Source organism: Chionomys nivalis, chromosome 8 (assembly GCF_950005125.1).
Source record: "Chionomys nivalis chromosome 8, mChiNiv1.1, whole genome shotgun sequence".
Taxonomy (NCBI): Eukaryota; Metazoa; Chordata; class Mammalia; order Rodentia; family Cricetidae; genus Chionomys; species Chionomys nivalis.
Genome location: NC_080093.1, coordinates 13,013,962 through 13,034,117, shown reverse-complemented (window position 1 = coordinate 13,034,117; position 20,156 = coordinate 13,013,962). Strand labels below are relative to the sequence as shown.

The following is a 20,156-nucleotide window of genomic DNA, read 5'->3' as shown; positions in this document are numbered from 1 at the left end:
CCTGTTTAGAGTTTTATTGGGACAGAGCCATGCCTGATTGCCCGTGTATCATCCATAGCCACTTGTGCTAAAATGGCAGTGTCGCGTAGCTGAGGCAGATCACACCTACAAAACAGGAAATATTTACCATCTGCCCTTTACAGCAAGTCTGCCCAGCCTCCGCAAAGCTCAGGTGTGGCGGGATAATTCACCTTCTGATTAAAGACTGAGCGGAGCTGTAAATGTGTAATGACTGCTAACGCTCCAGTGGTTTGAATGGTTTGCTACCCTAGAAACTATATCCCAAACTGTACTGGTCAGCACTCCATCACGTTAATGAGACACTGATTCAGACCACTTACGGAATAAAGAACTGTATTTGGCGCATAGTTTCAGGTGTTCAAATGCTGGGTCATCTCCATGGTTTGTGATGAGAGCAACATGTCATGGCAGGAGAGTGTGTCACAGTGAAAGTCACACACTAAGCCAGGAAGCAAGAAGAGACTAGGGCAGGGTACCATAACCCTTTCTGATGCCATGTCCCTAACAACCTAGGACCTCACATTAGTTCCCATCTCTTCTATGTCTACACTATTGTCCATTTTTGCCACCCTTGGGGACTAAGCGTTTACATGGACCTTTGAGAGACACTCATTCAGATCACAGCAACAATACAACAGTGTCAGGGGGTGGGCTGAAGGGGGGCTATTCAGAGCAGAAGGGCAGTGTGGACAAGTCAATACTACTGTAAACTTCATGGGGCTGGCTTCTCTCTTTTTGTTCTTTTGCCCTTGGGGGAATGCTCCAGAGGAAGCAACATTCAAGGAGCCATCTTTCAGGTGGAGACAGGCCTCTTCCAGGCGTGAGACCCATCTGTACTTAATCTTGGATTTCCAACCTCCAGGACTGAGAAACAAAGTTTGTAATAAGTTACCTGCCTGCGCATTCTGTGTAACAGCACTGTGATGGCTAATCTTCAGAGTCACTAGACTGGATGTAGAATCCCCATAGAAAAACACTCTGGGTGTGTCTATGAGGATGTCTCCAGAAAGCTTTAACCCGTGAAGGAAGCCACCCTGAATGTGAGCTCTATCATCCCCCAGGCTGGGTTCCTCAACTGAATACAAACAGAAAGGAGCCGGTGAGAGGACGGCAGCATGTGTCCGCCTCTGCTTCCTGCGGCTGCAGTGTGGCCAGAGGCATCATTCACCCGCCTCCACGCTTTCCCTGACAAACTGTGTGCTGAAACACAATATTTCCTTTAGATTGTGCGTGGTGGCACTCACATTTAATCCTAACAATGAGAAGGCAGAGGCAAGAGGATCTCTATGAGTTTAAAGCTGGCCTATACAGTGAGCTGAGGTCAGCCAGGGCTATATAGTGAGAACATGCCCCACCCCCAGGTGTTCCCCTTGTCAGGCATGTAGTCACAGCAGTTAGAAAAGTAGTTGGCATAACCACAGACTAAGATAAGTAATCTAAACTGTTCAAGAAGCCCAGTATCTGATTGTCTTACAGGTTTATCTCTTGCCTTAAATCTACCTATAATGTCTCCCAAGGCGCGGACTTAGATGTTCTCAGACCAGGAGAAGGAGGAATGCTAAAGTTATACAAAACTAGTTCATTCCGCCGGGCGGTGGTGGCAGCGCACGCCTTTAATCCCAGCACTCGGGAGGCAGAGGCAGGCGGATCTCTGTGAGTTCAAGGCCAGCCTGGTCTACAAGAGCTAGTTCCAGGACAGGAACCAAAACCACAGAGAAACCCTGTCTCGAAAAAAAAACAAAAAACAAAACAACAAAAAAAAACTAGTTCATTCCTCAATAGACCCTGGGAAACTAAACGAGCAAGCCATTGGCCAGCACAGCCGAAGGCATGCTCGGACTCCGACAGAGGACGGCGAAAGCAAAGAGGAAACCTCATAAGCTTAGACATTCCTGCAACATACAGCACAGATCAACAGACATCGGAGATGAGATACCGGAGCGAGAAACTCGACAAACCCACACGAACCCCACTATTCCGTGTACGTTACAAAACAGAACAAAGAAGAGTGTCAGTACCTGTGACTCCTCAGAGCCTAAAATGATCACTAACATTGTCTAATGTCCTTTCAGTTATTATGAACTTAATTTTTTAAAAATTAATCTTATGCTAGGTGGTGGTGCACACCTTTAATCCCAGCACTTGGGAGACAGAGGCAGGTGGATCTCCAGGATCAAGGCCAGCCTGGTCTGCATAATGAGTTCCAGGACAGCCAGGGCTACACAGACCTTGTCTTGAAAAACCTAATTTAAAAAAAAAATAATTTTCTTATGTGTACTAATGCCTGAATGAATTTGTATGTATTACATACATGCCTGGTGCCTGGGGAAAACAGAAGAGGGCTTTGGATCCCCTGGAACTGGAGTTATGAATGGCTGCAAGTCAGCACATGGGTGCTGGGAACTGAACATGAGTTCTCTGCAAGAGAACTTTAAGAGTTACTTAAGGGGCCAGAGATATGGCTCAGTGGTTAAGAGCACTTTCTACTCTTGCAGAGGACCCAGGTTGGGTTCCAAGCACCAACATGGTAGCTTACAGTCCTTTGTAACTCTAGTTCCAGAGGACACAGCACCCTCTTCTGGCCTCTGTAGGCACTGCATGTATGTGCTACAGAGATACACATACAGGTAAAACACCCATACACATAAGATAAATAAACCTAAAAAAATTACCCAAGAGGGCTCAGGTCTATAAATTCATGGTAAGAATATTTGCCCAGCATGTTTAAAGGCCCTAGATTTTAGCCCTGGCAACACAAACACACACACACACACACACACACCCCAAGCATCATAAAAATATATTCACGTAATTCCAAATGCTCTGGTTAGTCAATGTGTTCAAAATACAATTTTAAGAGCCGGGCGGTGGTGGCGCACGCCTTTAATCCCAGCACTTGGGAGGCAGAGGTAGGTGAATCTCTGTGAGTTTGAGACCAGCCTGGTCTACAAGAGCTAGTTCCAGGACAGGCTCCAAAGCCACAGAGAAACCCTGTCTCGAAAAATCAAAAAAAAAAAAAAAAAAAAAATTTAAGATTTACATTAACTTCCAAAGGAACCCTATCCTATCAAAGGTTTGGATTCCTGCTTGTTTGAGCATGATAGAGTTTTCAGAAAATCTGTGTCACGGCAACCATGTTGGAGACACAATCTTCAAAATCTTTAGTCAAGGATTTTGAGCTGATGGGTCATTAGATGATAATATCTTGACTTGCAAAATATTTGAGGTAAAAACTGTACTGTAGAAATTCCAGGGATCCTGTCTCATGTCCTATGCTTAGGAGAAAATTATGGCCAAGCAGGTAGGAGAGAAGCAATTGCCCTTTCCCTCTATCGCACCAGGTTCCACCCAGAGCAGCAGAGCTCTGGGGACTGTGTGTCAGAGCCACCAACGCAACCACCAGTCAAAGCTCTGGGGACAGTGTGTCAGGGCCACCAACGCAACCACCAGTCAAAGCTCTGGGGACAGTGCGCCAGGGTCACCAATGTAACCCGTCAATAACTTAGTGTAAAAACACTGGCAGTTGTTTGATGAGCTCCCTTGAACAAAATCGTTTGTTTCTCGGACAATCAAAGGAATGTGGCGAGTGTAATTACCTGGTGGAGACTCGGTACTGCTCAACCTTTTCCAGCAGGTGCAGTTTATAACTCCAGTGGCGTCATCCACTGAAAGAGAAGCATCAACAGGTAGGTGAGAGACTTGGGCATGCTGGTCAATCCACGTGTCCTCATTGCATTCAGCCATCCTGAAAGACGACAGCTCCAACAGCCCAGTGGAGCAACTCTCTTAAAAACATTCTGCCTCTGAGTAGATGGAGGGGAGGAGAGAGGCAGGGGAGGGAGGACAAATGGAAGAAGAGGAGGGGAGGGAACTGCAGTCAGGATGTAAAATAAATGAAAAAATGTAATTAACAAAAAGAACAAAACAAAGCAAAAACTCTCCCTCTGTCGTCAGGAGCAACCTTTCACTGCACACCAGTCTGAACTGCTTCCCTGTAAGCACCGTCAGCGTCTCCCTCAGCCTACCGCAATGGCAGTGCCGAATCTTATCTGGTCTGGTAGCGGTGCATCCTCAGGAAGTGAGCGAGTGCCCACATCCATAACCTGCATTTCTCCTCTCTCTCTCTAAAACAAGAAAGTAGCCATGCTCTGTGGTGGGAGGCATGGGCACTCTGGCTCAGCCCTCTGTCACCTCTACTCTTACTAGCTCGCTCACTGCCCAGGCAAAGTGGTTCACATTCCACAGAGGCTTCTCTGTGGAAAAGCTTCTGCCCGGTCCTGGCCTCCACAGGGGTATGAGGATGATCAAGCTCGTCCCAGAAGGACCCAACTTTATCTTCATAACAGAAAAAAATTATACTCTGGCCACAAAAATAGAACTGGTCTGGTTTATTTTATTTATAATGCCAAAAGGAAAAAAAGAATCAAACAATTTCCATGAGACTTGGATTTGTGACTGCAAAGGAACTTGGAGATCTTTGCTGAGGGAAGGAGGATCTTCTCCATGCCTGAATTCTGACAAACTCCAAACATAGGTTGCTAAGCACAGAGAAGTGGGCCTCATAATCAAAGCAAAGAGAAAAAAGCAGATTGTTGTTAAAGGCCTACACAACATAGAATAGGAGGAGGAAATGTCTTATTGTTGGCTTAAGTCAATGTAGAAAGAAGATTAGGCTATCCTTACAGTGAATAAGTCCATTCTGTTAACATAATAGGTGAATGGTGTGAGAAGTGGCTATGGGGACTGTCTTTAAGCTCTGGATTTAGAACTGGAGAAAAAAGACTTTCTAAGCAAAATCTGAAAATTGTAACTCATTAAACAAAGCTTGATATATTTGCTGACCTAAAACCAATAACAGATAGCAACTTTTCCAATACACGGTTACTACTTTAATATCTAGATTTCCTACCAGCTAGTGAGAAAAGGACCAAGACCACAAGAGAAGTAGAACCAAAGAAAAGGGATGTGCAATGCATGGAAAACGTGCAAGGCAAATAAATAAATGTCAGTATGCTAAATCCAGTAATTGCCATGGAAAAAAATCACATTTAAATATTTTCTCAACTGCTAGATTGACAGTTAAAAACACTGATATCCAGGGTAAGGATATAGCTCAGTTGTACATCATGTACCTAGCATGCATGAGGCTCTGGGTTCAATCCCCAATACAAAAACAAATAAGAAAATACCAATACCCTCATTGGCTGTAAGTTGGGTTATACAGCAAGACTGGAAGCATGCGTCAGATTTTTAAGAGCACACACCCTTTGACTTGGCAATGACTTCTAATAGATTATTCCACAGAGAAAGACAGAACAGGCACACAGGTATCTACATCTTGAATGACACTGCTCACTAAAGCAGTGCTTGTAGCACTGGAAATAGGAGCAACATAATGTTTACAAATATGTAGTTGGCTAAATAAACTGCAACAACATAGCATAGGAGACTAATGAAGACCTTGGTCCTCACTGCTGAAAGATACACATGCTTCACTGTAAAACACAAAGCCCCATATATACCTTATAAATCATATATATATATATATATAAATTAAACAGTATATTTCAAGAGAAATGATTTTAAGATATTAAATGTTAGTAGCAGAATCTTTTGCAATATGGGAGAAGACACCTACAATCAGTATGAACATTAACTTGATGTGGGACTTCCCTCTGTATGCTGTAAATACCATTGGTTAATAAAGAACTGCTTTGAGCCTATAGCAGAGCAGGGCAGAATAGAGGTAGGTGGGGAAAACTAAACTGAATGCAGAGAGAAAGGAGGCAATGTCAGAGAGAAGCCATGGAGCCTCTGCTGTAGACAGATATGCTGAAACTTTGCTGGGAAGTCACAGCCATGTGACGATACACAGATTAATGGAGATGGGTTAAATTCAGATGTAAGAGTTAGCCAATAAGAAGTTAGAGCTAATGGACCAAGTAGTGTTTTAAATAATACAGTTTCTGTGTGATTATTTCCGGGCTGAGTAGCCAAGAACCAACTATGGCCTCCTTCCAACATTAACTGTTAGATAAATTTCAAAAACAAAAAGAGGCAGGTCTTTACTCTGTAGCTGGCTTGGACTTACTACGTAGCCCCAGCTGGTCTCAGATCTACAGCAATCCTTTGCCTCAGCTTCATGAGTGCCGGGATTACAGGCAGGAACCACAGTAGCTGGCTGAAAATGTTTATTTATATTGGAAGCAAGACCAACAGCAAGTGAGTGAACATTTGTTCTAGAGGATGTGAGGTTATCCTGGCCTACCCTGAGCCTCTCGAGAGCCACATCAGAGCTTAAATTGCTGCCAGGGGCTCTGTGTTCTACGGGTACTGCCACCAAACCCCGGTAACTTCTCATGTAGCATGGCTCCTGAGGCCTGCTGCCGAGCGACCTGGAAGAGGAGAAGCATTGCAAAGCTACACCACATCCTTCCCCCAGTGTGCTACAGGATGACTCAGTGTGGGCAGAGACGCCATAGGACATGCCTGCAGCGAGTCAGAGCACACAAGGAGAGCCAGGCTGGGCCTGTGGACGGCAGGGAGAAAAGTGGCTCTCGGCTTCAACTAGCCACCCAAGAACTGAAGCACCAAAGCCTTCTGCTCTTAAGTACTTGCACATTGCTGTTTTCCTGCAGCCCACAGATGTGTCAGGCTCTCACAACACCCACTTGAGGGAAAGGCTGCTTAGGGAAGAGCCAAACCTAGCACCTGAAATGTTTCTGTGGGGCAGAAGTGAGTTAAGTGAATCCCTTTATGTCACAACCCTAAAGCAGACCCAATTCTCAAGCCAGAACTGAAATCCCCACCAGTTTCCTATATCTGATCTAAAAATATCAACCCCAGATGACTGGGGTCAGGGGAGCCTGGAGAAATGCAGCGATATGGGTGAGAAAAGCTATGTGAGCGCTACACAGACAACAGTCACACTGGGGCCAGTTAGCCGTCCAAAGAGAACCTAAGAGAGTTGAGTGAGTCATAGTTTTCTCAGCCACAAAATGAAAATACTTGTTCTTCCTATTTCTAAACAAAATGGGGAGAATAATAAGAAATGATGACTGTAAAAAGTGCTTTGTAACTGAAAGACATGATGATGTCATCCCTGGGACTTGGAGAGAAGTACTGTATTGTACTACGGACAATGCTCTTGCCCACAGCTGGGTATACTGCAGGAGCATAGCACCTGCTTGCTGAGTTGTCTTGGAGAAAGTCAGGAGAGGGATGCCTGGCAAGATCTAAAACACACACACACACACACACACATACACAGAGAGAGATAGAGAGAGAGAGAGACCTCAAACGTTCTTTTTTTTTTTTTTTTTTTTTTTTTTTTTTTGATTTTTTCGAGACAGGGTTTCTCCATAGCTTTTGGTTCCTGTCCTGGAACTAGCTCTTGTAGACCAGGCTGGCCTCGAACTCACAGAGATCCGCCTGTCTCTGCCTCCCGAGTGCTGGGATTAAAGGCATGCGCCACCACCGCCCGGCTCAAATGTTCTTTTATAAGCACAAGGACAGTCACCGTCCTTGTGAGTGCTGGAGATGGTAGATGTTGGAGAGATGCAACAATACTGACAATGTCAATCAAACATTCTTGGACACAAAGTTCAACATGTACAGCAAGAAAGCAATCCACAGGCAATGCCACAAAAGGTGATGATGTCAATCAGGGCAAAGGTCTGCAAATCAAATCACGCTTCCCTCCAAACATCTACCACGGCCTCCTAGGTCTGAGCATGTTGGAGCTGCTCAGAGAATGTGACGATGTGACAAATTAAGATGCTTGTATTGGGGTTGAAGAGATGGCTCAGGAGTTCCAAGCCCTTCCTGCTCTCCAGGGGAGCAGAATTGGGTCCCAGCTCCCAGCACCCACACTGGGTGGCTCACAGTTTCTAACCCCAACTTGTTGTGGGGGGCAGAAATCTGACACCCTCTTCTTGCCTTCTCAGGCACCTGGACTCACATGTACACAACCACACACACACTCACATATACAAATAATCAAAAATAAAATCTTTTAGAAAAAGATATTTACACTAACACTTTCGTGCCCCCACCCCTGCCACAAGACACACTACACTAAAGCAGGTGCTAGCAATTCTTTGGTGTCCAAAATCCAGAGGGCCTGTTTTAACTTCCATCATGAGGAGCAGGCAAGTCCGAGAACAGATAATCACATCTTGAGTGAAAAACAGGGTTTTTTTTTCTAACTTCTCTGACTGTTCTGAATATGAATCTTTTAAAAATGCTTTTACCCTCTTCTAAATAGGTCTATTTTTACATTGACTGGGCCTCTTTTCAAAGGGATCGCTCACTCTAAACGCAGTCCTGCCCTTGGCTCTGCACAGCTGTGTTCCAGGTGTCAGGTGTCTTCTCCGACCATCAGTGACCCTACACTGCTGCATTTCAATTCTTCCGCCTCCTCCCTCCCCAGCAGCCGGTACCTGGCAGCTTCACCAGTTTCCTTCTTACCTGTGGCCTCATTTACTTCGCCCAGACACAGAACTCTAAGAGCCTCTCCACAGAGCGCTCGGTTTTGTGAGGCCCCCGGCTGCTTGCAAACATAAGGGCTGCTCAAAATTCAACTTTCAGCTGAGTGGGGACTAACTATATAATAAACTCAATTTCAGAAGCGATTGCTCTTACCTGCATAGCTGTATAAAGCATCCTTTTCTCTCACGCCAACGACAGTTCCCATGATATCCACCCGTCTTATTGGATGGCCGTTGTAAATATATATACCTAAAAATCAAGAAGAAGCAGTTCAGACAACACAACCACATTTTCTTGCAGTAAATGTCTCTTGGGCATAGGGTGTCACAAGTCAGTGGCATGCTGGGTGTCCAAATTCCAGCCTTAAGAGTCAGTCCTGGGCACATGACAGGCTCCAAGAAGTTAAGTGGCCTTTCCAAGGAGCAGAAGCAGAGAACTAGGCTCTTGAGAGCCTGAACTAGAGCAACAGGGAAAAGCAGGGTCACCCACTCGGGTTGCTTAATTCCCTTTCCACTGTGAATAGGAATTGTGCTTCGTTGACTAAGGCTCACAGGGCCGCAGCGTCGTTATCACCGGATGGCATTCGCATACAGATGCATCTGAGTGACTACAAAGGAAGCTATGGCTTTTTTCAAAAAAGTTTTTTAGATTTATTTATTTTACTTTACATGTATGAATTTTTGCCTGCATGTATGCAGTACACTATTAGATCCCCGAGAACTGGGGTATGGATGGTTGTAAGCCACCATGTAGGTGCTGGGACTCAAATCAGGGATCTCTGCAAGAGCAACGGCTTTCAACCTCTGAGCCCCCTCTCCAGCCCCATGGTTTTAACCAGAAGTTTTCTAAGAAACGAGTCATCGCTTCTACGAACCAGTGAGGAGAAGATAAAGCACTGCCCACCGGGGCTAGCCGACCACAGCTCGAGAACTTCTTAAAACACTGTTTGCAAAACCCAGGCTATCCAGATGTGGGGAGACAAGCTTCCCCCAGCGCAGAGACCTGAGATGGGAGCTGCCACCGACACCCAGCAGCTTTTCTCCCCGGGCCTAGGAGCACAGACCTGGGGCCTTCCAGAAGTCACAAGCTCCTAATTCCAGCTTTCATTCCCAGGGCTTCCTGGAGCTTCAAAGCCTCCAAATCCTACTCAAGCTTCCCGTGTGGGGCTCTGCACATACTTGTCACACTCACCGGCTCCCAAGTAGTAGCCTCTCTGCTTTCAACCTCCCATAGTGCCTGCATTCTTCACTTTCAGACGCAAATGACATATACACGTTCATCTTCATTAATTCTATTTTTGAAGGTAATACATTATTTTTAAAGAATTATTGTTGTTGTTGTTGTTGTTTTTATTTATATGTGTGGATGTGGATGAGGATACCCATAGAAGAGGGTGTCACATTCCTCGGAGGTGAAGTTAGAGGCAGTGGGCAACTGGCTGCTAGGGACCAAATCTGAATTGTACTCTTAAACACCAGGCCCCCTCTCTATGCTCCACATCTGCGTTTTCAAATGGCCTTTTCCTTTGTAAGTAAATATATGGGTTGTAAACAAAGAAGCCACGACTGCTTCAGGTATTTGTGTGTTACAGCTAAGAGGAGAAAGGTTTCCTGGCAGCTGAGAGCCAAGGAATACTACAACATCACACTGCACACAAACCTCACACAAGAGATGCATTGGGAGGGAAAACCCAGGAGGTAGCTGCCTCTGCTCTGATGGGAAGCTTTCCAGGATGGCCTGATCTTGGGCAAGCTCAGGGACTGGTGGGATTCTGTGACTTGATCTAGGGTTTTTTTCCCTGTAGGATGGGGTCTACTCTCCAGCTTCGAGGGGTGGGACCTAGCTTTTAGTAGTGAGGAGTTCCCAACTTGGCCACTCTTTCCTCCCATCACAGCAGGTCAGAACCTCTGGATTTCAATCTGTTAGGAGACTGTGGCTTGATTTTTCCACTGACCACTACTGACGAGCAGTTCTCTGGATTCCCTTGAAGACAGGGTATGGGAATGGGCTGACTGGACAAGCCACTTTTGAGCCTGTCAGAGTGGCACACTAGGTAAGTGGGGGTGGCTTAGAGAAAGAAGCACAGCAAACTCAACCCAGAGCTGGCACCTCTATTTTTGGGGGGGGGATGGGGGGTGTACTTCTAAAGATGAATTGGTGAACGGGAGTCTGTCCTTACGGCAACCCAGAAGGGCAGAAGCTGATGTTGGCAAGGCCCCATGAAAGAAGGAGCCCAGGTGACAGCGTCACCCCTGAAAGAGAGCTGCTCCCATTCACAAACGCCTGGGCTGACGGGGCATGACATGGATCTACGTCAGCAGCTGGAATATTCTGACCTTTAAAATGGGGAGAGAGGCTGGACAGAAGTCTCTGTTTCCAAGGCAGTAAGACTAGACTAATGCACAAGCCAGTGTCCCCAGGTCAACAATCCTCATGCGACAAATGACATCTGGCAACAGTAAAAATCTGAATAGGTTTTCACTTGAGAATACACTATACCTCCTTGAAAAAGGATAAATATGGACCTTATAACTGTCTACCTTGGGGACTAACAATGGCTCATTTTCAAGAGCAGTCACTTGAGGCTGAAAAAACCCTTCTAGTCCCAAAGGACTCAGCAGAAGAACTCTTGAGAGCATCACAGAACAATAGAGGGCTACAAAAACAAACAAAGAACAGATGGTTTGCATGGGCGTGAGGAAGGGAACTCTGAGGAAATGGCCGAGGAAGAAACACACTGCTTAAAAACACAGAGGAAACTTCTCAAAGCATATTAAGACATGAACCACAGAGTAAGAAGTTAGGCCTCTACAAGCTGGCTTACGACACGGGAAAGGAAGAGAGACCCACTTCCTTCCACCACAGAGAGCTCTCTTCTGCAGCCAATGGGTTCTAGGTGGCAGCGCTGTCCACCGAGGAGGAAAGAAACAAAAACTCAATGAGCTAAGCGAAGAAAATGATCAAACAGAGATGCACTGGCTTACCCCTACTTCATGTTCCAGCCTTTTCATGTAGCTCAGAGGCCTAGGAGATCCAGGGTATCTATCTGTGCTACACCCAAGAGCTCCTGTGTGCTCGGACTCTCAAGAAGAGGAAGCCAAACTGTGAGGGTTTAGAGTGCCAAGGTCACTGGCAAATTTGGTTTAGATTTTAAGCCACTGTCCACAAACATCCACAACCCCAGGAAGATATTGCCTGTTTTCTGTCTTTAAAAAGTATTTTCATAAGTCAGTTGGTGGCCCACACCTTTAATTCCAGTACTTGGGAGGTAGAAGCAGGTGGCTCTCTGAGTTTCAAGGCCAGCCTGGTTTATAGAGTGAGTCTAGGAGAGCTAAGGATACACAGAGAAACCCTGTCTTCACCCCTTCCCCCCCAAAAAAGTACTCAAGAAAGAAAATCAGAAATGTTCAAAGCCAGGCTGGTCTACATGATGAGTATCAACCAGGTCAGGCAGGGTTACATAGTGAAATCCTCTCTTACAGGGAGGGTAGGGTATCCTGCACACACAAGCAAAGAGGGCTTTGTTTGTTTGTGCTTTTGAGACAGGGTTTATCTGCATAACACGCTTTAGAGTCTGTCCTGGAACTCGCTCTGTAGACCAGGCTGGCCTCAAACTCACAGAGATCTGCCTGCCTCTGCCTCCCGAGTGCTGGAATTAAAGGCATGCATGCATCACCACCACCTGGCACAAGCAAAGTTTTTAATGCATAGAACAAATCAGCAAACAAATAAACCACCCACCTAAATATCACAACCTTCACATTTCCACCAGCCAAACCCAAAGCTCAGATTTATGGAGATGGTATCTTACAAGGCAAACCAAACGGTAGCCAGTTGGGTTTCACCGGTTTAGGGCACTCTCTCCTAGCCTCAGGCTCTGCGGGAATCCTGTCTGGCTAGTTACAAAGCTGCTTCTGTGCCTCCTTCAGCTTTGATAATTAGCTAAAACTCAGGAGGGTGTCAGACTTCAAGATCACAATTTTATAGCAAAGGCCACAAATCAGAGTCAGCCAAATAAAGAAAGAACAGAGGAAGGTGTGGAAGGTTCAGAGACTCTCGGGACACATCACCCTCTGACAGAGTATACTTAACTAACCAGGGTCGCTCATTCAAGTCTAAACATCAGGTTATAGTGGGTTTTCATTGTCTGGGTACCATTGATTCACTGGTCACAAGAATGAATGGAATGACCTCAACCTCCTGGGGGTCAGGCTGATTTCCAGCTCTCCATTCATAAGGTTGGGAAACAGATAGGTTCATTCTTCAACTAGCAGCCCAAGATAACACTTTCATCGGAATAAACTAAGGTGTGGCCCCCACCTCCAGTGACAAAGACACTCCTACACTCAGGAAATTCCAAAGACTGAGGTTCTGCGCCAGGACCAAGGACAAAGGGCAAGCAAATTCATTAATACAGAACACTTTTGTTTCCCGCTTTGTTTTTGTTATTGCTATTGTTAACCTTCGCTATTTTGTTGTAGATATTCTTTGTCATTAAATATTTCTAAATTTTATGGAGTCACAGACGTTTTGTTTGCTTGTTTTAAATTTGACCTGCCTGCCTCTGCAACCTTTCAAGTGCTGGGATAGAGGAATACATCACACCCCTCTTGTCCTGGTTTTAGAACTGGTGTCTTCTGTAGCAGACCAAGCTAGCCTTGAAGGTAGTTGAGAAGTGATGACCCTGAACTCTTTTTTTTTTTTTTTGGTTTTTCGAGACAGGGTTTCTCTGTGGCTTTGGAGCCTGTCCTGGAACTAGCTCTTGTAGACTAGGCTGGTCTCGAACTCACAGAGATTCACCTGCCTCTGCCTCCCAAGTGCTGGGATTAAAGGCGTGTGCCACTTGATCTTCAAGCCCCCACCTTCTGAGGGCCAGAATTACAACTGTGTGTCACACATGGCTCACAGTATTCTCCTTATGGTAAACCAAGTCAAGTCCAGACCTAGAATAGCGTGGGGTTTCCTACCTTCGTGAAAACCAACAGGATAGCATAGTTAGTCTCTGTCCCTCCAGCCAGCTCCCAAATCATGACATGGAGACTTATTTTTAATTATGAAATCTTGGTCGATAGCTTAGGCTTGTTTCTAACTAGCTCTTATAATGTAAATTTCTATGAGTTTACATGCTGCCACGTGGATCACGGCTTGTTATCTCATATCCTAAATGTGAAACTTCCTCTGAAGGAAGAAGGGTGGGGTCATGAGGAGACTACACCCTTCCTCCAAGCATCTTCTGTGCCTAGAAATCCTGACTAGCTATTAGTTGTTCAGCTTTTTACTAGACCAATCAGAATGAAGTATCTTCACAGTGTACAAAAAGATTATTCAAGAACAGCATAATCTCATGAAAGCCACTCTAAAACTATGATGCCCGCTTCATCCATGAGATTTCCTCTTACAAATGGACATCTGAAGCAGTCTCACCAGAGAAGGTGGAGTCCTAAGGTGGCACTCACTGGATTTCCCACCATCATACCCTTTGCTCACAGCAAGAGTTAACCCCCTGGGATGCCCTGCCTCATGCTGGCTCACTCACAGATCTTTTAAGCAAGGCTGGCATTTGGTGTGAATTAATTTCTTCCCAAGAGGATGAGCTATAAAGAACATCGGATAATTCTGGAAAACTCTGGAGGAGGCTGGCTGCCTTCCAAGTGGGGGAAAATCCACAGAGCAAGTTCAACAAAAAGTAGGAAGTGAAGATGTGGTGGAAAAAAACTCTGTACAAAAGGCTTTAGAAAGCCACGCACACTGAACAAACGGCATAAACTCGTCTCATTCAAATTGTGGATATGAATCTTGGCTTTTTATTTTTTTTTAAACTCAAACCTTGAGTTAAAGAAGGTCCTTGATTGGAAAGTGTCACAAAATAGCAAAGACGTTAACCAAACGTCTCAGCCTGCACAGTTGTAAACTCCTGAAACTACCCACAGCCACTTAAATTATTTTAATCTATGTGTTTATTAAATGTTTAGGCATGACAATTATCTCTCTAGGAACCAGTACTCTAATTTTAAAAGCTGTGGCTGGGGAGATGGTACGGTAGCCACACAGGGCCGTGGTCTGAATTCTGACCACCGGCACCCACATAGAAGCCTGGCTTGTCTGCATATACTTGTAACCCTGTAGAGGACCAAGCAGAGGTTCAAAATGATCTTTCAAGTTTATTAGCCAGCCAGCCTACCTGAATTGATATGTTCCAGATTCAGCAAAAGTCTCTGCCTTAAAAAATAAAGGTGGCCAGGCAATGGTGCTGCACGCCTTTAATCCCAGCACTTTGGGAGGCAGAGGCAAGCAGATCTCTGAGTTAAAGGCCAGTCTGGTTTACAGAGCGAGTTCTAGGACAGCCAAGGTTACACAGAAGAGACCCTATCTCAAACAACTGCTCCAAAAAGTAGGGGTTGGAGAGATGGCTCAATGGTTAAGAGCACTGACTGCTCTTCCAGAGGATCTGGGTTCAATTCCCAGAACCTATATGGTGGCTCACTACCATCTGTTAACTCCAGTTCCAGGGACCCCTCTTCTGTCCTCTGAGGGTACTGCACACACATGGTGCATAGACAAAACACCCATACACATAAAATAAAAATAAAATACATTAAAAATCCAATTTAGAAATAAAATATCTGAGCGTGGGCAGCGGCAGCACAGTGAGTGGCCGGGCCAGGGGGCGGGGCGGTGGAGTGAAAACAGCAGTGGTGGCTTCCAGAGACAATGGCAAGAAGTTCTGGGTACCCATGTCACAGCCAGCCTCCAGTGCCAGTCTCTGTATGCGATACCCAGCCGCAGTGATGACCTACTGTGCGTAAGAAGAGCCTGCACCTAGAGGAGTGGCCACTTGAGCCTTAGGCCCCCCTGCATCTCAAAGATCAATAACCAGAGGCCGCTCTGCCCTGCCTCCAACTAGAGGAGCGATCAACGGAGCCATACCCCCAACTACACCAACTGGAGAAAGAGAGGCCCCTGAAGAACAGGCGCCACCTTAAAGAAATTAAAAACTCCCTTAAAGGAACAGGAGCATTCTGGGAAGAGGAAAGAGTCAGTCTGCAGTTGTGACCCAGCCACAGAAGAAGCAAGATGAGAATCCCTTGCTGACAAAGATAACAAGCAACGTGGCTAACATAGACAAGAATAATGAGTTAATGTAAGATGTAAGAATTAGTTAATAAGAAGCCTGAGCTAATAGACCAACCAGTTTATAATTAATGTAGGCCTCTTGTGTGTTTATTTAGGACTGAATGGCTGCAGGGCCAGGTGGGACAGAAACCTCAGTCAACACATCACCCTTTACAATAGCCACAAATATTATAAAATATCTTGGGTGTAACTCTAACCAAACAAGTGAAAACTCTGTATGACAAGAAGAAAACATTAGAAAATGGAAAGATCTCCCATGCTCTTACATAGGTAGGATTAACATAGTAAAAATGGCAATCTTACAAAAAGCAATTTATAGAATCAATGAAATACCCAGCAAAATTCCTCACAGACCTCAAAAGGTCAATACTCGGTTTCATATGGAAAAACAAAAAACCCAGGATAACCAAAACAATCCTGTGCAATAAAGGAACTTCTGGAGGCATCACCATCCCTGACTCCAAACTCTACTACAGAGCTACAGTTATGAAAATAGCTTGGTATTGGCATAAAAACAGACAGGAGGAACAATGGAATAGAATCGAAGACCTGGACAGCAATTCACACACCTACAAACACCTGATTTTTGACAAAGAAGTTAAAATTATAAAATGAAGAAAAGAAAGTATATTCAACAAATAGTGTTGGCATAACTGGATGACGACATGTAGAAGAAAGAAAATAGATCCATCTCTGTCGCCATGCACAAAACTCAAGTCCAAATGGATCAAAGACCTCAACATAAAAACAACCACACTGAACCTCAGAGAAAAGAAAGTGGGAGGTACACTTGAACGCATTGGTATAGGAGACCAATTCCTAAATATAACCCCAGTAGCACAGACACTGAGAACAACAATTAATAAATGGAACCTCATAAAACTGAGAAACTTCTGTAAAGCAAAGGACATGGTCAACAAGACAAAATGGCAGCCTACAGAATGGGAAAAGATCTTCACCAACCACATAGAAGACTGATATTCAAATTATTAAAAAACACTCAAGAAACTAGACATCAAAAGAACAAATAGTTGAATAAAAAAAAAAATGGAGTACAGACCTAAGCAGAGAACTCTCAACAGAGGAATCTCAAATAGCTGAAAGATACTTAGGGAAATGTTCAAGTTCCTTAGCCATCAGAGAAATGCCAATCAAAACAACTCCGAGATACCATCTTACACCTGTCATAATGGCCAAGGTCAAAAACACTGATGACAGCTTGTGCTGGAGAGGATGCGGAGTAAGGGGAACAACACTCCTGCATTGCAGGTGGGAATGCAAACTTGTACAGCCCCTTTGGATATCAGTATGGCGATTTCTCCAAAAGTTAGGAATCAATTTACCTCAAGATCGAGTAATACCACTTTTGGGAATATACCAGAAGGATGCTCAATCATACCACAAGGACATTTGCTCAACTATGTTCACACCAGTATTATGTATAATAGTAAAAATCTGGAAACAACCTAGATGCCCCTCAACTGAAGAATGGATAAAGAAAATGTGGCACATTTACATAATGGAGTCCTACTCAGTGGTAAAAAATGACATCTTGAAATTTGCAGGCAAATGGACAGAACTAGAAAAAAAAACACAGTGAGATAATTGAGACCCAGAAAGACAAATATAATATGCCTGAAGATCAGAAAAGCAGCCAAGCCACTAGAGAGCTCTGAAATATTCAGAGTGAAAGAGAGCAAGTTCCTGTTTCATCCCACCTTATATTCCTCTCTAGTGCTGGGATTAAAGGCATGCACCACCACCGCCTGGCCTCTGTGGCTAACTAGTGTGGCTGCTGGGATTAAAGGCAAGTGCCGCCACTGCCTGGCCTATGTGACTGACTAGTATTGCTGTTTTGTGTTCTGATCTTCAGGTATGCTTTATTTATTAAAATACTGATGAACTATCACTACATATTCTCTCATAAGTAGATATTAGACATATAACAAAAGATGAACAGCCTACAGTCCACAACCCCAGAGAACCTGGACAACAAAGAGGACCTTAAAAGAGACATACACGGATCCACCTACGAAGGAGAAAAAGAGAAGCTCTCCTGAGTAAATTGGGAGCATGGGGGGGTAGGGAGTGAGGTGGAAGGGGAGAAGGGAGGAAGGAAGAGGAGTGGGGAGAAATGTATAGCTCAATAAAAAGCAAAAGATTTTTAAAAAGTAAAAAAAAAATCCAGGCAGATGCCTGGAAGCACACCCAGGTGGCTTCCATGAACATGTATTTGCACACACAATGCTTTGCTCCTTTCATTGGTCTCAAGGGCCCACCTACTGCAACAGATGCTGTTGCTGCACTTTGGCAAGCCAGGTGATGTCCTTCCGCCCGGAAATTTACATTATACTGACTGAGATGAACTCAAACCAAAACCAACCCCCACATTCTATAAAGAGGACACCCAAGCTCTGCAGAAAGTGGGTCACATCCCCAGAGAGGTAAGAACTGTAGCAAGCTAAGCCTGACTAGTTCAGTCATCTGTCCACTCAAGAGCAGGCCCAAGGAAAAGAACCTAAGTATTTTAAAGTATGGAATACTTTATTTTTTATTGAGAAAAGATCTTATGTAACCCTTGTTGGATTTGAACCCCTGATCAGAGCTACTTCCACCTACCAAGTATTGGGATTACTTACATCGGGTTTGAAACAGTGGGACCTCAGTGCAAAGGTTGCGCCCCCAAACTTTTATTTAACTTAAAAAAAAAAAATTAGGCCGGGTGGTGGTGGCGCACGCCTTTAATCCCAGCACTTGGGAGGCAGAGGCAGGCAGATCTCTGGGAGTTCGAGACCAGCCTGGTCTACAAGAGCTAGTTCCAGGACAGGCTCCAAAACCACAGAGAAACCCTGTCTCGAAAAAACAAACAAACAAAAAATTAGATTGTTCTTTAATTTGCAGAAAAAGCACAGAAATAAACTCCTTCAAGGGTTGAGGCTTGATATCTTTCAAATCTGAGCAAGGCTCTTCCAGATGCTTTAAGGCCCCAGTTTTTTGTATCTTCAGGGAAACTGAGCTGGTGGGGGCAACATAGGGCATCCATTAGTCTGACTGGCCACATACCTGGCACTTGCTGGGATTCCTTCATCTCCAGGATATCTCTGATGTAGAGTTTTGCAAAGGCTAGAAACACAGGATCCAAACCCCAAAAGAGGGACGGGATCTCTTCTTCCCTTGAACTGGATTCACACTGCATCAAGAGGCTGGGTTGCGGCATCCCCTAACCCTGAGAAGCACGCTTCAGAGCCAAGGCTCTATAAGAGACATAAAAATAAGTTTTCAGAGTGTTCAGTGTGGGTGAGGATTATCCAGAAGTTTTAGGAAGGTAAAACAGGGCCTTGGCACCCCGTCAAGCTCTATGCCTTGCGGGTGAAAAAGGAGGCCCTGTGTGAGGCTCATTCCCATGAAATACCAACTCAGAACCAGTCAAACACCCAAGTTTCTTTCCATAGAAAGCCTCGGCTAGCCCAGGCTGGCCTTAATCTAGCTGTGTAGTTGAGGATAACTACTGATCCTCCGGCTTCCTCCTCCAGTGCTGGGAGTACAGGCGTGCACAGACTCGCCTGCTTTATGCAGTGCTGGGGATTGAACGCAGGGATTCGTGCACGCTAGGCAAGTACCCTCTACAACCGAGCTACAACCCCAGAGCCTAAGCACTCACTCTTCACTTTGGGGATAACCATCCACACAGGCGTACCCCAAAAAGAGCTTTAACAAATGAGTCCGGAGAGTAATGGCGCCCGTGTGGCCAGGGATTTGGGGTCCTGGAGATGGGTCTATTCACGCTTCGACCTTTCACCTTCCGGGAAGAGCGGAGGAAGGAAAAGGAAACAAAATTCAAGCAGTTTGCAGCCCTTCCCGAAGCAGGAGCAGATGGACAATATTGCCGCCACAGTTCCGGTTACGAAAAGGAACGAAGATCGGACGTAGCACAGCGCAGCTGGCGCATTTCCTTCCCGCCACCCGGGCCGAGCTACCGCCAACCCCTCCGCTCAGCCCCTCCCGCTGAGGCCACGCCCCCGACGTCTGCTGGACGACCACAACCACTGTCGCGCATAGGCTCCGCCCACACAGTTTTTCAGGTCGGAGCCCAGCGCAGGCTCTCCTGGGGCCTCGGCGCTGGCTTCAGGACTGACTAATCCGGGAGATTCTGGAGCCAGCCCAGGAATTCCTGCAACTCAAATCCCGCCTTCCATGTCAACGTTTGTCGCTTCGATTTCCTATGACAGTTCCTAGGAATTGGGACTGGATCAAATCTTTTTTTTTTTTTTATTAGAGCAGGGGGTTGCCCTGACTTATTAAGCCAACAAACAACAAAATGAAGCAATGGAGTATTTTACATGTTTCTTCACAGCTGGTAAATGACCCACTGACACGCCGTTGGGTGTCCCGCTTGCAGATGTTAGGATTTAAACTTGAGACCAGAGTGGATGTGAGGTCTTGTCTCTAACGGAAACCATTCCTATAAGACAGAATACGGTTTGTCTCTTTCCACTTCCGTAAGGTTCAGT

At 45.3% G+C, this 20,156-nt stretch overlaps 1 protein-coding gene across 2 annotated transcripts in view; it reads right to left on the bottom strand.

The window, feature by feature from the left end:
• Stn1 (STN1 subunit of CST complex) overlaps positions 1 to 19,618 on the bottom strand; it is a 39,556-nt gene extending 19,938 nt beyond the window's left edge. Inside the window, exons 1-4 of one of the 2 annotated variants that reach the window (XM_057778509.1) lie at positions 19,307 to 19,618; positions 18,709 to 18,899; positions 8,665 to 8,760; positions 3,618 to 3,686 (exon numbers count right to left, since the gene is read on the bottom strand). In XM_057778509.1, the coding sequence (XP_057634492.1) occupies positions 3,618 to 3,686; positions 8,665 to 8,760; positions 18,709 to 18,862 (319 nt within the window). In that variant the 5' untranslated portion in view covers positions 18,863 to 18,899; positions 19,307 to 19,618. The remainder of the gene's footprint in view (positions 1 to 3,617; positions 3,687 to 8,664; positions 8,761 to 18,708; positions 18,900 to 19,306) is intronic. The other variant, XM_057778508.1, reaches the window with a different exon arrangement.
• Between the last annotated feature and the right edge of the window lie 538 nt (positions 19,619 to 20,156).